Below are 13910 nucleotides of genomic sequence, written 5' to 3' on the forward strand. Positions count from 1 at the left end.
ATATTTCATGACTTAAGAACTTAAGTATGTTTTTTTTTCATCAGTTGCTGAATGACTTAAGTGGGTGTATACGAGTTTCAAAGGTCGCACATCGAGAATTCCCCTCCCGGGCACTCGTACTCCATCTTATCATGGAACACATACGCGTATTCGAAGCAGTTCTTGCTGGGTTTCGTTGTAAATTAAGTCAAAACAATATGCTGATAATTAAAAATATTTTTAAGCTGATTCGATTGCATAATTTTTATTCTCAAGCCCTAAACTTGAACGATCAATCCTAGGTGCTCGTAATTAATGAGTATTTCGCAGATAAACAGATAAACTCAGATGCATAACAGCTAATAGTGCGCTATAGGACGGGCCTCTCTGCTGTTGCTGGAGAGCTGCAGGGGCGGCTCCATCTAATTGTGGGAGCCTGATTTCCCAAATTACCAACAACAAAACAACAAAAAACCACTATTGTCTCTCGATCTGAACTTTTCTCTTTTAATGAACAATTCACACGTTTCGATAATTTGTATAAATTAAACTTAGAAGGTAAGCAAAAAAAAAATATAAAACCAACAAAGACTCCCCCTCAAGATCTCCTGCCCAGCAGTGCCGCGCCAAGGGCCAGGGTCACGGCCACGCCCAGCGAGATGACACCACGGCCATGGGTGATCGTTGCTGCTCCGCCCCGATAGCCATAGCTGCCGGGATATCCCGGATCGAGTCGGCCTCCCATGTTGTAGCCCGGCTGTCCGGGCTGCCCCTGTCCGTTGTAGGAGAAGGGCCGTCCGTGCTCATCCGTGCCGCTCACATAGTAGCCACCGTTGCCACCCGCTCCGCCATACGTGCCACGGGAGTCGACGCCCGCATAGCCGTAGCTATACTGCGGGTCCTGGCTGCTCAAGCTCCCCGGCGGATGCATGCCTCCGCCCGTTTGGGCATTCGACCAGGCGCCAACGCCGCCATTTCCATTGTTCCATGTTCCCGACTGACCATTCACTGCAACAAAAATCAAGAGAAGAAAACACTTAGTTACGATTACGATCTGGAAGAGGGGTTCATCATTCAAACGGAGAAACTGTTCATTTTCGAAAGTGTAAATGTCTGGTTTTTTATTTATTTTTTATTTTTTGTTGGTGGTTTATATCTTTATTTGTTCTGTATTATATAGTTGATGTATTTTTTGTTTGTTTTTATTGAATTTTGGTGCGTTTTATGTGCTATATCACAGCGATCTATGTATATAGAAGTTTTTTTTTATATATGAGTTTGTATATTTATTTTTTAAATTAGCGTCCACCGTGCTTTTCACAGGCTATGTTTTTTTTTTGTAAGTCTTTCAAGTGATTTAGAAGTTTATCTATCGCATGCCAGCAGCTTATTTTTGTGCACTTTTCCATTGTTTTCCCTGCACTCTAACGTGTTGTCGTGCATGGTGTTCTGCCGCTCATCAGGTGATCGACCCCACACCGACCCACTCACCCGCTACGAGGAGCCCGGCCAGCGCCAGATGGAACACAATGCTACCGCTTATGTACCGCTTAAGATTGAGACGCGTTTCAGACATGTTCACCGCTTGAGCGCTCGACTGCAACTAAATCGCGTCCAGAGTGTTGTCAGTGGTTTTAAACTCGTTTCGAGCCCAGGCCCAGGCCCAGGCCCAGGCCCAGGCCGGGCTCTCAGACAGCAACAATAACTTGATCACTGTTAGCGATGTGGTTGTATTTGTGGCTTTAACAGCGAGTCATCGCTGCTCGTTGCTGTTTGTTTCAATTGTTTATTCAATTACCTTTTTGGCGGTGTAGCACGGGAAGGGTGTACGAGAGTGCGGCTGGTGCATGGTGCGCGATGAACCCAACGGGGAAGCGAACGGAAATCCATTTGGGAATCACCTTTAAAAAAGTAAGATTAAGCCAGCCACAAAATGGGAATTATAATAATTTGTGAATAGTTTTCCATGTATATTTAATATGTTTTAATTTGTACAATATTTTTTTTTGTAGTAGTATTCTGTGGTTTTTGTGACTAAAATGTTTGAAACCAAAGCAACAATATAAATATTAGTAATTAGTGTTATCGGAGGCGAAAACTATGTATTTTCTAGTTTCCAGATAGATTGCTTAAAATATGAAAATTTAAATTTCTTATTCACTTTGCCTTAAGCCCAAATGCAAGTTCGTATAAGTTCACTTTTGAAATCAAGACTTTCCAAGATATTAAACGATTGAACTCATAGATGCACATATGTAATACCCTGTTATATATATATATATATTAATACATACAGTGACATAAACAATTATTGTTTATGTTAAACATTCTTTAGACTCTTCGCCTCTGGAGCAAGCCACTCATACTGATTCTGTGGGTCTTAATGCTGATCTTGCTTTTCCGTAGACTCAGGCAGAGATCGCCAGCACTAATACTGATGCAGTGGTACTCTCTTCATAATATGCCTGGGAGAACTCTCGCATTAATAACAATTTGAATATACATTCCCATTCAATCCCTCAAACGAAATGAACCTTTTTTTTCGTTCATTATGGTAAAGCGATAAAGCAGCTCCTCCTCCTAGTCATACAAACAAACATACATACATATATGTATGTACATATGCATGTATGTAAATGGCTATATAATTTATTTTCAAATACAGAACACGCAAATTGATGCAATGTAATGTTGATGCGGTCGAACGCGACGTGAGAATCGCAGGCTGGGGCTGAGCGTGAGTTTTTTTCCGGTATAGAACACGTTAATTTGTTGGCTCATTAATGGAATGATGTGCACGACGCGGGCCCGGGGCCAGGGCCAAAGGGTTGTCAAAATGTTGATCGTCGTACGACAAATAGCAAATGTCTCAACCGATATACGTACATATGTACGTGCTACTACGCCTTTGAAGATCCCCCGAATCGCATTCAACTCGACTATCTCTCCTTGGTTCCACATTTTACATATATGTAGGTATGCAGTAGTAGTCTATAGATATGTTTCACACATTCCAAGGAAAGAGCAGTGGCTAAACGGTAGTCAAAAGCCAAACAATGCATTCGCGTTGTTGGTATAAGGCCTAGACCTAGGCCGGCAGAAAGAAAGGGAAAAGTGCCAGCACAATCGTGGGGCAAGTGCAAATTATTTGCTTTCTCGGTGCTGTTTGTGACGTAAACTTGGGCCTTTTGTGGGCCCAGAGCATACGAGTATCTAGGTCGGGGCGATATTGTAATATATACATACATATGTGCCTATCCATTTAGTGCTATCCGAAACTATCAGACAATATCAGACTGAGTAAGTTTATTTATTCATTATATTCCATTGAGGCAATTGGGGTTTAAGCCTCGATTACAGTTCTCTAGCCTGTACCTACGATTTACATACGATTCAGCAACGCTTAATGATGGATATTGATTGGTACTTGAATATATCTAGGAAGTTGATAATTAATAGCAATAGTAATAGTTTGAACTGAATGCCAGGGAGTTACTACCTGCGAATGAGTTAGGCTAATACGATAGGGCTTTGAACACCGGTAACTAAACACCAGTAAACTTGGGTAAATCAAAAACATAATAGGTATGATAGTTTGGCCTTCATGCTCTTTAGCTCTTTCATATGAAATATTTAAGAAAAAGATCTTAAAGATCGAAAGGCGTTTGTCGAACGGTGTTCTTAACCAATTTGGTGGCAACGCTGGGCTGCCACAGAGCTGCCACCAGACGTGCAGCTTCTGCGCATTGATGCAACACAACCCCCAGGGTTGTAATCCAGCTAAGGGTATGTGTAACTCTCTCTCTCTCTCTCTGTATGCTTTTCTCTCCGTTCTACTCTCTGTTTGTGTGTGATTTGGGCTTTTACTACGTTTGTGTTATTGTTTTTCCCTTTTGACGTATTTTCGAATCGTTCTCTTCCCTCTCGGGTCACTGTCTGACATTGTACCAGTGTCGGATGGGGGTGGGGGTGCAGGACGTGGTGCGGAGAGTGCGATTACGATTTCGAGCTCGGGTGCAAATTGCGAACGCGAGCGCGAGCGCCACCTGGACTGGCTTTCTGTGGTACTTTTTCGGTCTTTTGCTCTGTTGGTGGATACTCTTTCCCATCGCAGCGTTGGGAGCGGACTGGTTTCGTGTTTTCGGGTGTTTGTTTGCTTGCTGGTGGCTTGGCTTGTCGATTCCAGCTCGTCCGAGTGCTGGCTGTAATCAACAAAATGCAGCAGAAAATGGCCACAAATCGAGCCAGTTTCGAGTGAACTCTTGTGCACCGTTCAAAGTGTGACGAATTCCGACAAATAAAAGCCGATAAGTAAGCGGGAAGAGCCAGAAGGATAGCAGGACAGCAGGACAGCAGGACAGCAGGACAGGAGCAAAAGCGGAGCGAGAAGAGAGCAGGTGGAGGTGGAGGTGGAGCAGCAGCAGGAGCAAGGGAAAAGCGAGCCCAAGAAGAAGCAGGATACAATTTCCTTGCATTCTTTCAGGCGCACAAAGAAAATGAGCGCTAAGGTAGGCCAAGAGCGCGCCTCTTCGTGTATTTTTGTTTCCCTTTTTGTGTATGTGTATGTGTGTGTGTTACAGTGCTTCAAGTGTGTGTATCTGTGTGATATCAACAATGCTGCAGGCCATCATTTCCGTGTCCCTCTCTGTCTCCCAATCTCACCATTTCAGTGCATCCGCGAACTCCAATTGAAAGCTGTAATTGCCTTTTCTGTTGAATGTTGAATAAATGTGATAAAGCCACGCCTCCCCCTTTTAAGGCGCCCCCAGAGATTGCACCCTTAGTGACACATACCTCCCCCCCCCTCCCTCCATCCCCCTTGGGTAGGAGTCAGAGAAACGGTTGTTATGGTTATGGTCCCTGGTAAATGGTATATGGTATACATAAATTGCAAGCACTGCACCATAAATTGAGTTAAGACCCGCAACGAAGACTGATTTCTAACATATGCTGCGACACCAGTGCAGAAGAGGCAGAGAGAAAGAGAGAGAGAGAGAGAGAGAGGCGGAGACGCAGTGCAGTGCGAGAGAGAGAAGGAGATAGATGGAAGGCTGCAGAGATGGAGAGAAAGAGATGATTGTGATAAAGGGTGCTCTGGTTTCACATTTACAAGTTGCCTGGCAACCCAAGTGTCGAGCTCTGTTTGGCTTAATGAATCTGCTGCATGCAACACAATGGAAGCCCCCCTGTGGCGCCCCACTCCCTTTGACACATTTGAGAGCTATATATAGCGACGAATTCCTTTTAGAAGCGCAATCAAAGATTGCTTTCCCGAAATTTGCGGCCGATGGTTAAGGGTCCGTTTTCAGCAGAATTTATTTATTTGGCCTTTATTCGGCCATTTCCAGCGAAAGAACTGCAGAGATCAACTTTTTCCAAGTATTAATGGACACCCCAAAGAGTTTTTGCTGTACATGTTTCTAGGAAATTCAATACTTCATTGAAGGCAGAAGTTGCACATTTTTCCTCAATACAGTCATGACAGTCTGTCCGTTTGGCTTGACGCCTAGTTTTCAGAGACTATCCAGACTCCTGTGATATCACACTGTTACAAGTGTACTTCAAAATTCCGCCCAGCTCCTTTCGCATAGAGACTGGCCATATCTACCAGATTGCCGAATCTGGATCAGATAAAATCAATATCATAGCCAGAAGGAACAAAAGAAGAAGGAATATTCTTTCTCTCTCTCTCGCTTACACACTCTTCATCGTGCAGTGTGCGCCCTCTGGCGGAGGAGAGCCCTCTCCCTGTGCTATAAGGCCTTTCAAGCAGCAATGGAAGTCCACAAAAGTGTAACATTTGTCTGATGGAGCTCTTGTTGATTCCTTCTATCCTTTACAATAAATCTGTCCAGCCTTTCTCCCGATTCTCAACTTCTATCTGGATTTGAAAAACAGAAAATATTTCTGTAAAGTGATCGAAAATTTTTTGAACCCATACAGAGCTCCTGTTGATTTCTCTCCCCGAATTCCCCTATCTCTCTCTCTCTCTCTCTTTCTCGCTCTCAATCTGAATGTTTGTGGAGATTCGATTTCTGGCTTATAGAGAGAAGTCCTTGTTAGGCATATGCCGTTAATGCCTGTTTACATTCCGCAGTCCACTAAATGCCCGTCACTGCATGAATGTGTTTAGCTGTCTAGCTGTGTATCTGTGTGTCTATATTGTCTGTATGTATGCATGTATTTTGTGTTTACATTTTGTTGGAAGCGCAACGGCTGGCAAAGCCATAGCTGGCATCCATAATCCATGCACCAGGAGGTGGTGCGGCGGTGCGGAGGTGCGGAGGTGGAGTGTACAACAAAAGGGAAAATAAAAGAAAATTGTGAAAAAAAAATACGAGGAATAAACTGCGCAACAGTTTTCACTTCACCACGGAGCAACCCCCTTCAGGCCGCCCCGCTCCGCCCTGGTCCGCCCTGGTCCGCCCTGGTCCGCCCGCTGGCCTGTTGGGTGGTCGGCTCTGGTGATGGCGTTGGCGCTGGCGTTGATGGTAATAAATTGAATTCCCTGCCCTCATATTGTAAGCCAATACAGTGTACATAGCGCACAGTGTTCACTGGCCATGCTGGACGTGAAAGGGCTGTAATTAAGCTTCAAATTCAAAAATATAATCAGCTATATGGTTTAATTGAAAGCTATAATCAATTACTAGAACAGACTACCATCGATAGCTGTCATAGATAAAATAAATGGGATACTAGCTCTTAAAAAAAAAATGCTTTCATTTGATATCTAGAAGAGACTTTGTTGAAAGAATACTCATCTGATATGGTATTTGAAATCTGAGCCAAAAGACATTCCAATTGCTGTGGCTCCTTCTGGTCCAGGGATCCCCGTACCTGTTTCACCCTGTTTATATGATGCGCAGTCCTTAATCTGCCTCTGTGTGAGTGTGGTGGCATGATGCAGATTTACATAGATATCGCAAATATGTAGATACAGACGATAGATAATAGATGCCCGCCTGCTGGACGATCGCCCAGCAAAATGCAATTAAATGGGACGGGACAAGCGCGATAAATGTGTCAACGACATTTATGGGCCAACAAATCGGGTTTTTTATCACCCGTATCGGGCTCCCTCATTTTGGAAATTGCTTAGGAATGCCTAACCGCCAAAAGTAACAATTGATGTGTGTAAATAAACAATTGCGAAGACAGCAACAGAGCCCCAAAATGCACATAAATAATAATTTATAATGAATACTCACTCGAAAATTCGTTGGGTATTTCTTGGCATTAATTGAATAAATGTATCTATAGCCGACACCCGCAGAGTGTACTCTCAACAAGGGAAATAAGGAAACAATATTATTTTTTCTACTTGTTCTTTTCTACTTTGGTCTCGAGCAGCGGGTATCTTAAAGTCGCCAATAGCCATATCACTTCTTATCCTCGTACTTGTGCCTATACAATATTATTATTAAGAGTGCGTTCTTTCCCTGGTTCTCTTTGCCTTTCGGTTGGCCCCATCTCCGGTGCCAATGAGCGCAAACAGCCGGAGCCAGAGCCACACATACAGCCGCAATCGAGTCAATTAATTTGTATACAATGCAAAACTATTGGATATATGAGTACGAGTATGGGCGAGTCGGGGTGGCAAGTGGCAAGTGGCAGGGGGCAGGGGGCAGGGGGCAGGGAGGAAGGGGGCAAGGGTGGATGGCCGGGCAGGGCCTTTTGAGTGCCGAATCATCGGTGGGCCGGGCCGGGGCGGGGCGGTGGCGTCACCAAAGTGGTTCCGTTCGTTCCATTCCTGTGCGGCAGGCGGCAGGCGGCAGGCGGCAGGCAGTTCGCTCGGTGCTCGGCGCTCGACGCTTTCAGTGCGCATCCAACGGTCATGGGCTGAACACGAACACACCACGTATATCGGCGCCGCGTTCTGTTATCATTATCCCATTGAAGACACAATAATACACACAATACAACCCCGATACGCATAAAACGACATCCAGCCAAAACAAATACACTTAACGCTTCTTCAGTTGGTTCGGGCCGACATTGCTGGTTTTTGAAAATGTGGCTAACCGATTGCCGAACGGTAGGTCGTGCCCCCACTTTCCCATAAGCCAAATACCATGAAGTGCCACTGGGGTTAAACAGGACTCGGAGTTAGACTTCTACAGTTAGAGGTGATCGTTAAATGGCGGACCACAAAGAGGACCCATGTAAAAATTGCTTGGGGAACGGTATATAAAGAACAGTTTCTTAATCTTTAAAGTCGTCTTCAGGTTGTAAATACAGTTTTTCAGGTCCATTGATCAACAATCAGCAATATTCCAGATATCCAAACAGCTAGATCAAATCGCATGCAAATCGTAAAGAGATTCATATCTCCAAATAATCTATAATCTATTATCAATGATCTGTTGGCCGTTCTGCATTGCAAATGACACAAGGGTTAAGCAGAGAACACTCAAGAATATCTCGAGCAGAACATCTCCGAGGTATGAATGGGGGAGCACCCGGCATTGGGTTGGGAATGCCAAAGCACTGAAAAGCGAACAAGCGAAAAAGCTCTGCGAATGTTTATGAATTTATACGGAGGTACATATTTGTATCCACAGATACATATTGCTTCCTCTAGCTGTAGCTTATCCGATATTCGAGGGTAAACATGTGATAGAACGGAACAAAACAAAAGAATCGCACGTTTTGGGCCACTCCAAGCCCAACATATGGTACGAGTATCTCCTCGTATAGATCCCCAGGAATATATCCATATGGACGTACTTCTACATACATATATTTGGATGGACAAATTGCTAAGTATAATGCGAATCTCATTCCAGATGACACGCTACAAACAGACAGAATTTACAGAAGATGATTCAAGTTCAATTGGCGGCATTCAACTGAACGAAGGCACAGGCCACACTGGCATGCAAATACGCTATCACACAGCGCGGGTGAGTTTTGCCTTCCTTCACCTCACACTCTCTCTATATATCTGTATCTTTTGCCCTACCCGTAATTCACACTCCCTCCACCACCACTCCCTCCCCCCCCTCCCCCCCCCCCCCCCCCCCCTACCCACATAGACAAGACACTAAGTCGGTTAGCTTTATCTGTTTCTTTATGACAATGACCTAAAAAAAAATGGAAGAAAATGAGGCCAACGTGAGCGCTTTTCTCATTCATTTGAAGGTTACCATTTGACAGTGAAAAGTCGCTCTGCTCTGCTCTGTCCCTGTCCCTGTGTGTATGGGTCTGTCGGGTTGGTTTGCCCTAACATATGGGTTGACAGGGTTATATGGGATTGGCAATGGGCTTGCTCTGCATTTGAATGGCAACATAAAAGGGGCTTGAATTTCCTTCTGAAACTGAAATAGAAATTAGCTAAAATACTAATACACTAAAATCTCATGATGGTGGAATGTCCAAGAAAAAATGAGAGCCATTCAAGTCATTTCGATCGGCTTGTTAGCGTATTTTCCCGTCGTTGTGGTTCCCATCCAATGCTTATCCATTCCGACATCTATTTCTCCCGTCGTACCACTGGACGTGCGGCAATGTGTGTGGAAAAATTTAGCCGCAAGTGGCTTAAGTACGCGAGATTTCTTCTGTGGATACACAAGTTTGAACTCATCTGAACTGTCGTCGTGCTATGGTTGCTGTTGTTGTTGTTGTTGGGTTCTGTTTACAAAACAGATTCTATACACAGACACGCACAGACGGATTGGATTGGGGAGAATGTAGGGTAGCACACAAGACGGATGTACTGTGTTCTGTGTGCTGGGTAGAGGCAAGTGATAATGATTCTCGCGATCTCTCAGGCTACTTGGAACTGGCGCTCAAGGAGTAAGACCGAAAAATGGCTGCTAATCACGACGTTTGCGATGACGATGACAATCTTCACGCTGCTGATCGTGCTGTTTGCGGACAGCAACAGCGACAAAACGAAGCACATTCTACACGTGCAGCCGCACAAGAAAGGTGATAAATTCCCCTGATCCCCCCGACTACCCTGAGATCGTGAATCTAATGGCTAAGTTTCTTTGGCAGATTGCCCATCAGGGAGCGAGGTGCCGTGCCTGAACAAGCACTGCATATTTGCGTCGAGCGAGATCCTGAAGTCAATCGATGTAACAGTAGATCCATGCGACGACTTCTACGGATATGCATGGTAACAAGACCATTCTCCTTTAAGAGCCAGACCCTGATGCTGATGCTGATCCTCCTCCTGATCTTTCTCCAACCAGCAACCAATGGATCAAGAACAACCCCATTCCAGAGGGTAAGTCGACATGGGGCACATTCGGTAAGCTGGAGCAAATGAATCAGTTGATCATCCGCAATGTGCTCGAGAAGCCCGCCGCGACCTTCAAATCGGAGGCCGAGAAGAAGGCCAAAGTGTACTATGAGTCCTGCCTGGATGCCGATGAGCACATGGAGAAGCTGGGCTCCAAGCCCATGAACGATCTCCTCCTTAAGATCGGTGGCTGGAACGTAACCCAGAGTGGCTACAATGTGTCCAACTGGACCATGGGAAACACCCTCAAAATACTGCATAACAAGTGGGTCTAACTAATTCCAGTCACTACCAAACTCGAAGACTATCCCTTTAATGTCTTTCTCTCTCGGACAGATACAACTTCAATTGCTTGTTTGGCTGGGCGATCGGGGAGGATGACAAGAACTCCTCGCGTCACGTCATCCAGATCGATCAGGGCGGCCTGACCCTGCCCACAGCCGATTACTACAACAACAAGACGGACAACCATCGGAAGGTTCTGAATGAGTATATCGAGTACATGACCAAGGTGTGCGTCCTTCTGGGGGCCAACGAGACCGATGCTCGCGCCCAGATGCTGGGCATCATTAACTTTGAGAAAAAGCTGGCGAATATCACCATACCGCTGGAGGATCGCCGCAACGAGGAGGCTATGTACCATCCGATGAAGCTACGGAAGCTGGCCAAGCTGGCCCCCTTCCTCAACTGGACGGATCATTTTGACAATGCCCTGCAGATGGTCAACAGACGGGTCACCGACGACGAGGTCGTCGTTGTCTATGCCCCCGAGTTCCTCAAGAATCTCTCCGATATTATCATGAAAATGCAGCAGACCGATGAGGGAAAGATGTGAGGGCAAATATGGCTTATATGTTATTAACTCTGGCTATAATCCCGATTATCCCCATTATTTGCAGCACCTTGAACAACTATCTCATCTGGCAGGCGGTCCGCACCCTGACCAGCTGCCTCTCGAAGCCGTTTAGGGATGCCTACAAGGGGGTGCGCAAGGCACTGATGGGATCCGACGGTGGGGAGGAGATCTGGCGCTACTGCGTCTCCGACACCAACAACGTGGTCGGCTTTGCTGTGGGTGCGATCTTCGTGCGTCAGGCCTTCCATGGGGAGTCGAAGCCGGCGGCCGAGCAGATGATTGTCGAGATACGGGAGGCCTTCAAGCACAATATGCAGAACCTCACATGGGTGGATAAGCAGACCCGCGAGCGGGCCATCGAGAAGGCCGATCAGATCTCCGACATGATCGGCTTCCCCGACTACATCCTCGATCCGGCCGATCTGGACAGAAAGTACGCCGACTTGAACATAACTGCGAATGCATATTTCGATAACAACCTCCAGGTGGCCATCTACAACCTGAGGAGCAACCTGAAGCGTCTCGACCAGCCTGTGAACAAGACCAACTGGGGCATGACCCCGCAGACGGTGAACGCCTACTATACGCCCACCAAGAACCAGATCGTATTCCCCGCCGGTATCCTCCAGACGCCCTTCTTCGACATCAACAACCCCAAAAGCCTGAACTTTGGGGCCATGGGCGTGGTCATGGGCCACGAGCTGACACACGCCTTCGACGACCAGGGCCGAGAGTATGATAAGTATGGTAACATCAATCGCTGGTGGGACGCCAAGAGCATCGAGCGCTTCACCGAGAAGTCCGAGTGCATTGCCCGCCAGTACAGTGGCTACAAGATAAACGGACGCAACCTGAATGGCAAACAGACGCTGGGTGAGTTCTTTTATTTCTGTTTGTTTGGGAATCATTTCAAAGTTCATTCCCTCCAATGAAAACAGGTGAAAACATTGCCGATAACGGTGGCCTCAAGGCAGCCTACCACGCCTACCAGCGGACTAAGAGCGAAAAGGAGGCGGACATCCTAAAACTACCCGGTCTAAATCTGACGCATTCGCAACTCTTCTTCGTATCCTTTGCCCAGGTGCCTAATGCCTAGTGATAATCACATCTGTGAAAATGATTGTTAATCCTTTGGATCTCGATTTCGAATAGGTCTGGTGCTCGAGCACTACAGAGGAGACGAATCTGTTGCAGGTGGAGAAGGATCCGCACTCGCCGTCACAGTTCCGGGTGATCGGGACCCTGTCGAACATGAAGGAGTTCGCCGAGGTCTTCCAGTGCAAACCCGGCAAGCGCATGAATCCGACCAGCAAGTGCGAGGTGTGGTAAGAGTGCACTGGGCACTCCCATAGAGAGATGGAGGGAGAGAGAGAGAGCGATCTCAGAGCAAGCGATGGCTACTCGTAAAGCCATGCTATATGATAACTATGGATATATTATATATGATATATGGATAACTAAACGCAGACTAAGAGAAGCGTCTTTGCTGTGCTATTTCCGTTTCCTGTATTTTAATTTTATAGTTGTATACCAATTCTTAACATTTGTCTTAACCTTTTGTCGAAAGACCGTCAGTCATTGTGCCTATGATAGAAATGATTGAAACTGACGATAAATTCATATTTTTACTTTGGCGATTCCGCACCGGGGGAACTGCTACGACTGGCAGTGCTCTCGAGCAGCGAACCTCCATCAAATGGGACATCCTAAAAACTACATACATAATTTGGCTGAGTGTGTGCTCTTTGGGGTAAAACCAAACCAATTTAAAGGCAAACACCCCACATACACACACAACAAAGGTCAAAGTTAGAGCCAGAGTCTGGCTGATGTATACATATATATATATATATATATATATATATATATATATATATATATATATATATATATATATATATATATAGATAACGATAAATGATATATGATAAACGATAAACTTAGCTATTTGTAGAACTATGAATGTATATTGTATGTATTATAGAGATACCAAAATATCGAATGACACGAATCGGGACGGCTCAGGTCTAGAAAGTGGATTAATAACACGATATATTCAGCTAAAGAAAACTATTCGAATGAAATTAATTTATTGGCTTGACTTGAGTCCTCGAAATGTGAAAGCGAGATAGCTAGTGATGTGTGTGTGTGAAAGCGACAGAGATAGCGATAGCGAAAGAGAGAGAGAGAGAGTCTTAAGCTTTTGAGTTGCCAAATATGAAACAGAAATCGGAACGAGTTTGAATATAATTTATTTCATACGAGTATAAACTAAACAAAATTAAAAACGCCAATTGGTTATTTCAAACCTGTTTCAATTGGCACATTTCGTTGAGTCCTAAATATCGAATTGAAACAATGATTTATTATTATTTTCTCGCTGTGCCAGACAGAAAGAGATTTCTCTCTCTTACGGGCGTGATTGAGACATGGAAGAGAGAAGAGAGAATAGGTAAAAGAACAAAACACCAAATATACTCTAGAGAAGAACAAAAACACCAAATATACTATGGATGAACAAGAAGATTTGATGGCGTATACTACCTACAGAGAAGAATAAACACCAAATATACTATGGATAACCAGATATCGAAATTATATAGCAATTCACCTAACAAAGACATCTGAAAGCGTTTTCTTTTGTACAAACGAAAACATATCGTTAGCCGTACAAAAAAGAATAAACACCAAACCAAACCAAAACAAACCAAACCAAATCAAGTGAAACAACCCAAGTGGAACTTAATCGAACACCAAATTGGGCTCAATTGGGCCAAATAGCTTAGCCATAAGTAATCCGAATCAATCAAACAATAAACGCACAAA

At 44.9% G+C, this 13910-nt stretch overlaps 2 protein-coding genes across 3 annotated transcripts; one reads left to right on the forward strand and one right to left on the reverse strand.

Annotated features, from left to right (window-relative positions):
• Positions 1-459: 459 nt before the first annotated feature.
• LOC6597319 (glycine-rich cell wall structural protein) lies at positions 460-1570 on the reverse strand. Its single transcript, XM_002022471.2, has 2 exons — positions 1471-1570; positions 460-987 (listed from the first exon to the last, which is right to left on the reverse strand). Exons 1-2 carry the CDS (start codon positions 1553-1555, stop codon positions 578-580), a joined length of 495 nt encoding a protein of 164 aa, XP_002022507.1. The 5' UTR covers positions 1556-1570; the 3' UTR covers positions 460-577.
• Positions 1571-4121: 2551 nt separating this feature from the next.
• On the forward strand, positions 4122-12561 carry LOC6597320 (neprilysin-3). Of its 2 annotated transcripts, none has more exons than XM_026990749.1 (9): positions 4122-4487; positions 8769-8885; positions 9753-9912; positions 9982-10102; positions 10179-10493; positions 10565-11059; positions 11128-11957; positions 12023-12165; positions 12237-12413. In XM_026990749.1, exons 1-9 carry the CDS (start codon positions 4476-4478, stop codon positions 12411-12413), a joined length of 2370 nt encoding a protein of 789 aa, XP_026846550.1. In that variant the 5' UTR covers positions 4122-4475. The 2 variants fall into 2 exon arrangements, with proteins under 2 accessions (XP_026846550.1, XP_026846549.1); XM_026990748.1 differs by lacking the exon at positions 4122-4487 and adding an exon at positions 7798-8017 and having other exon boundaries at positions 12237-12561.
• The last annotated feature ends 1349 nt before the right edge of the window (positions 12562-13910 follow it).

The sequence above is a fragment of the Drosophila persimilis genome, unplaced genomic scaffold (genome assembly GCF_003286085.1).
Source record: "Drosophila persimilis strain 14011-0111.01,24,50 unplaced genomic scaffold, DperRS2 tig00000606-arrow-arrow-pilon, whole genome shotgun sequence".
Taxonomy (NCBI): domain Eukaryota; kingdom Metazoa; phylum Arthropoda; class Insecta; order Diptera; family Drosophilidae; genus Drosophila; species Drosophila persimilis.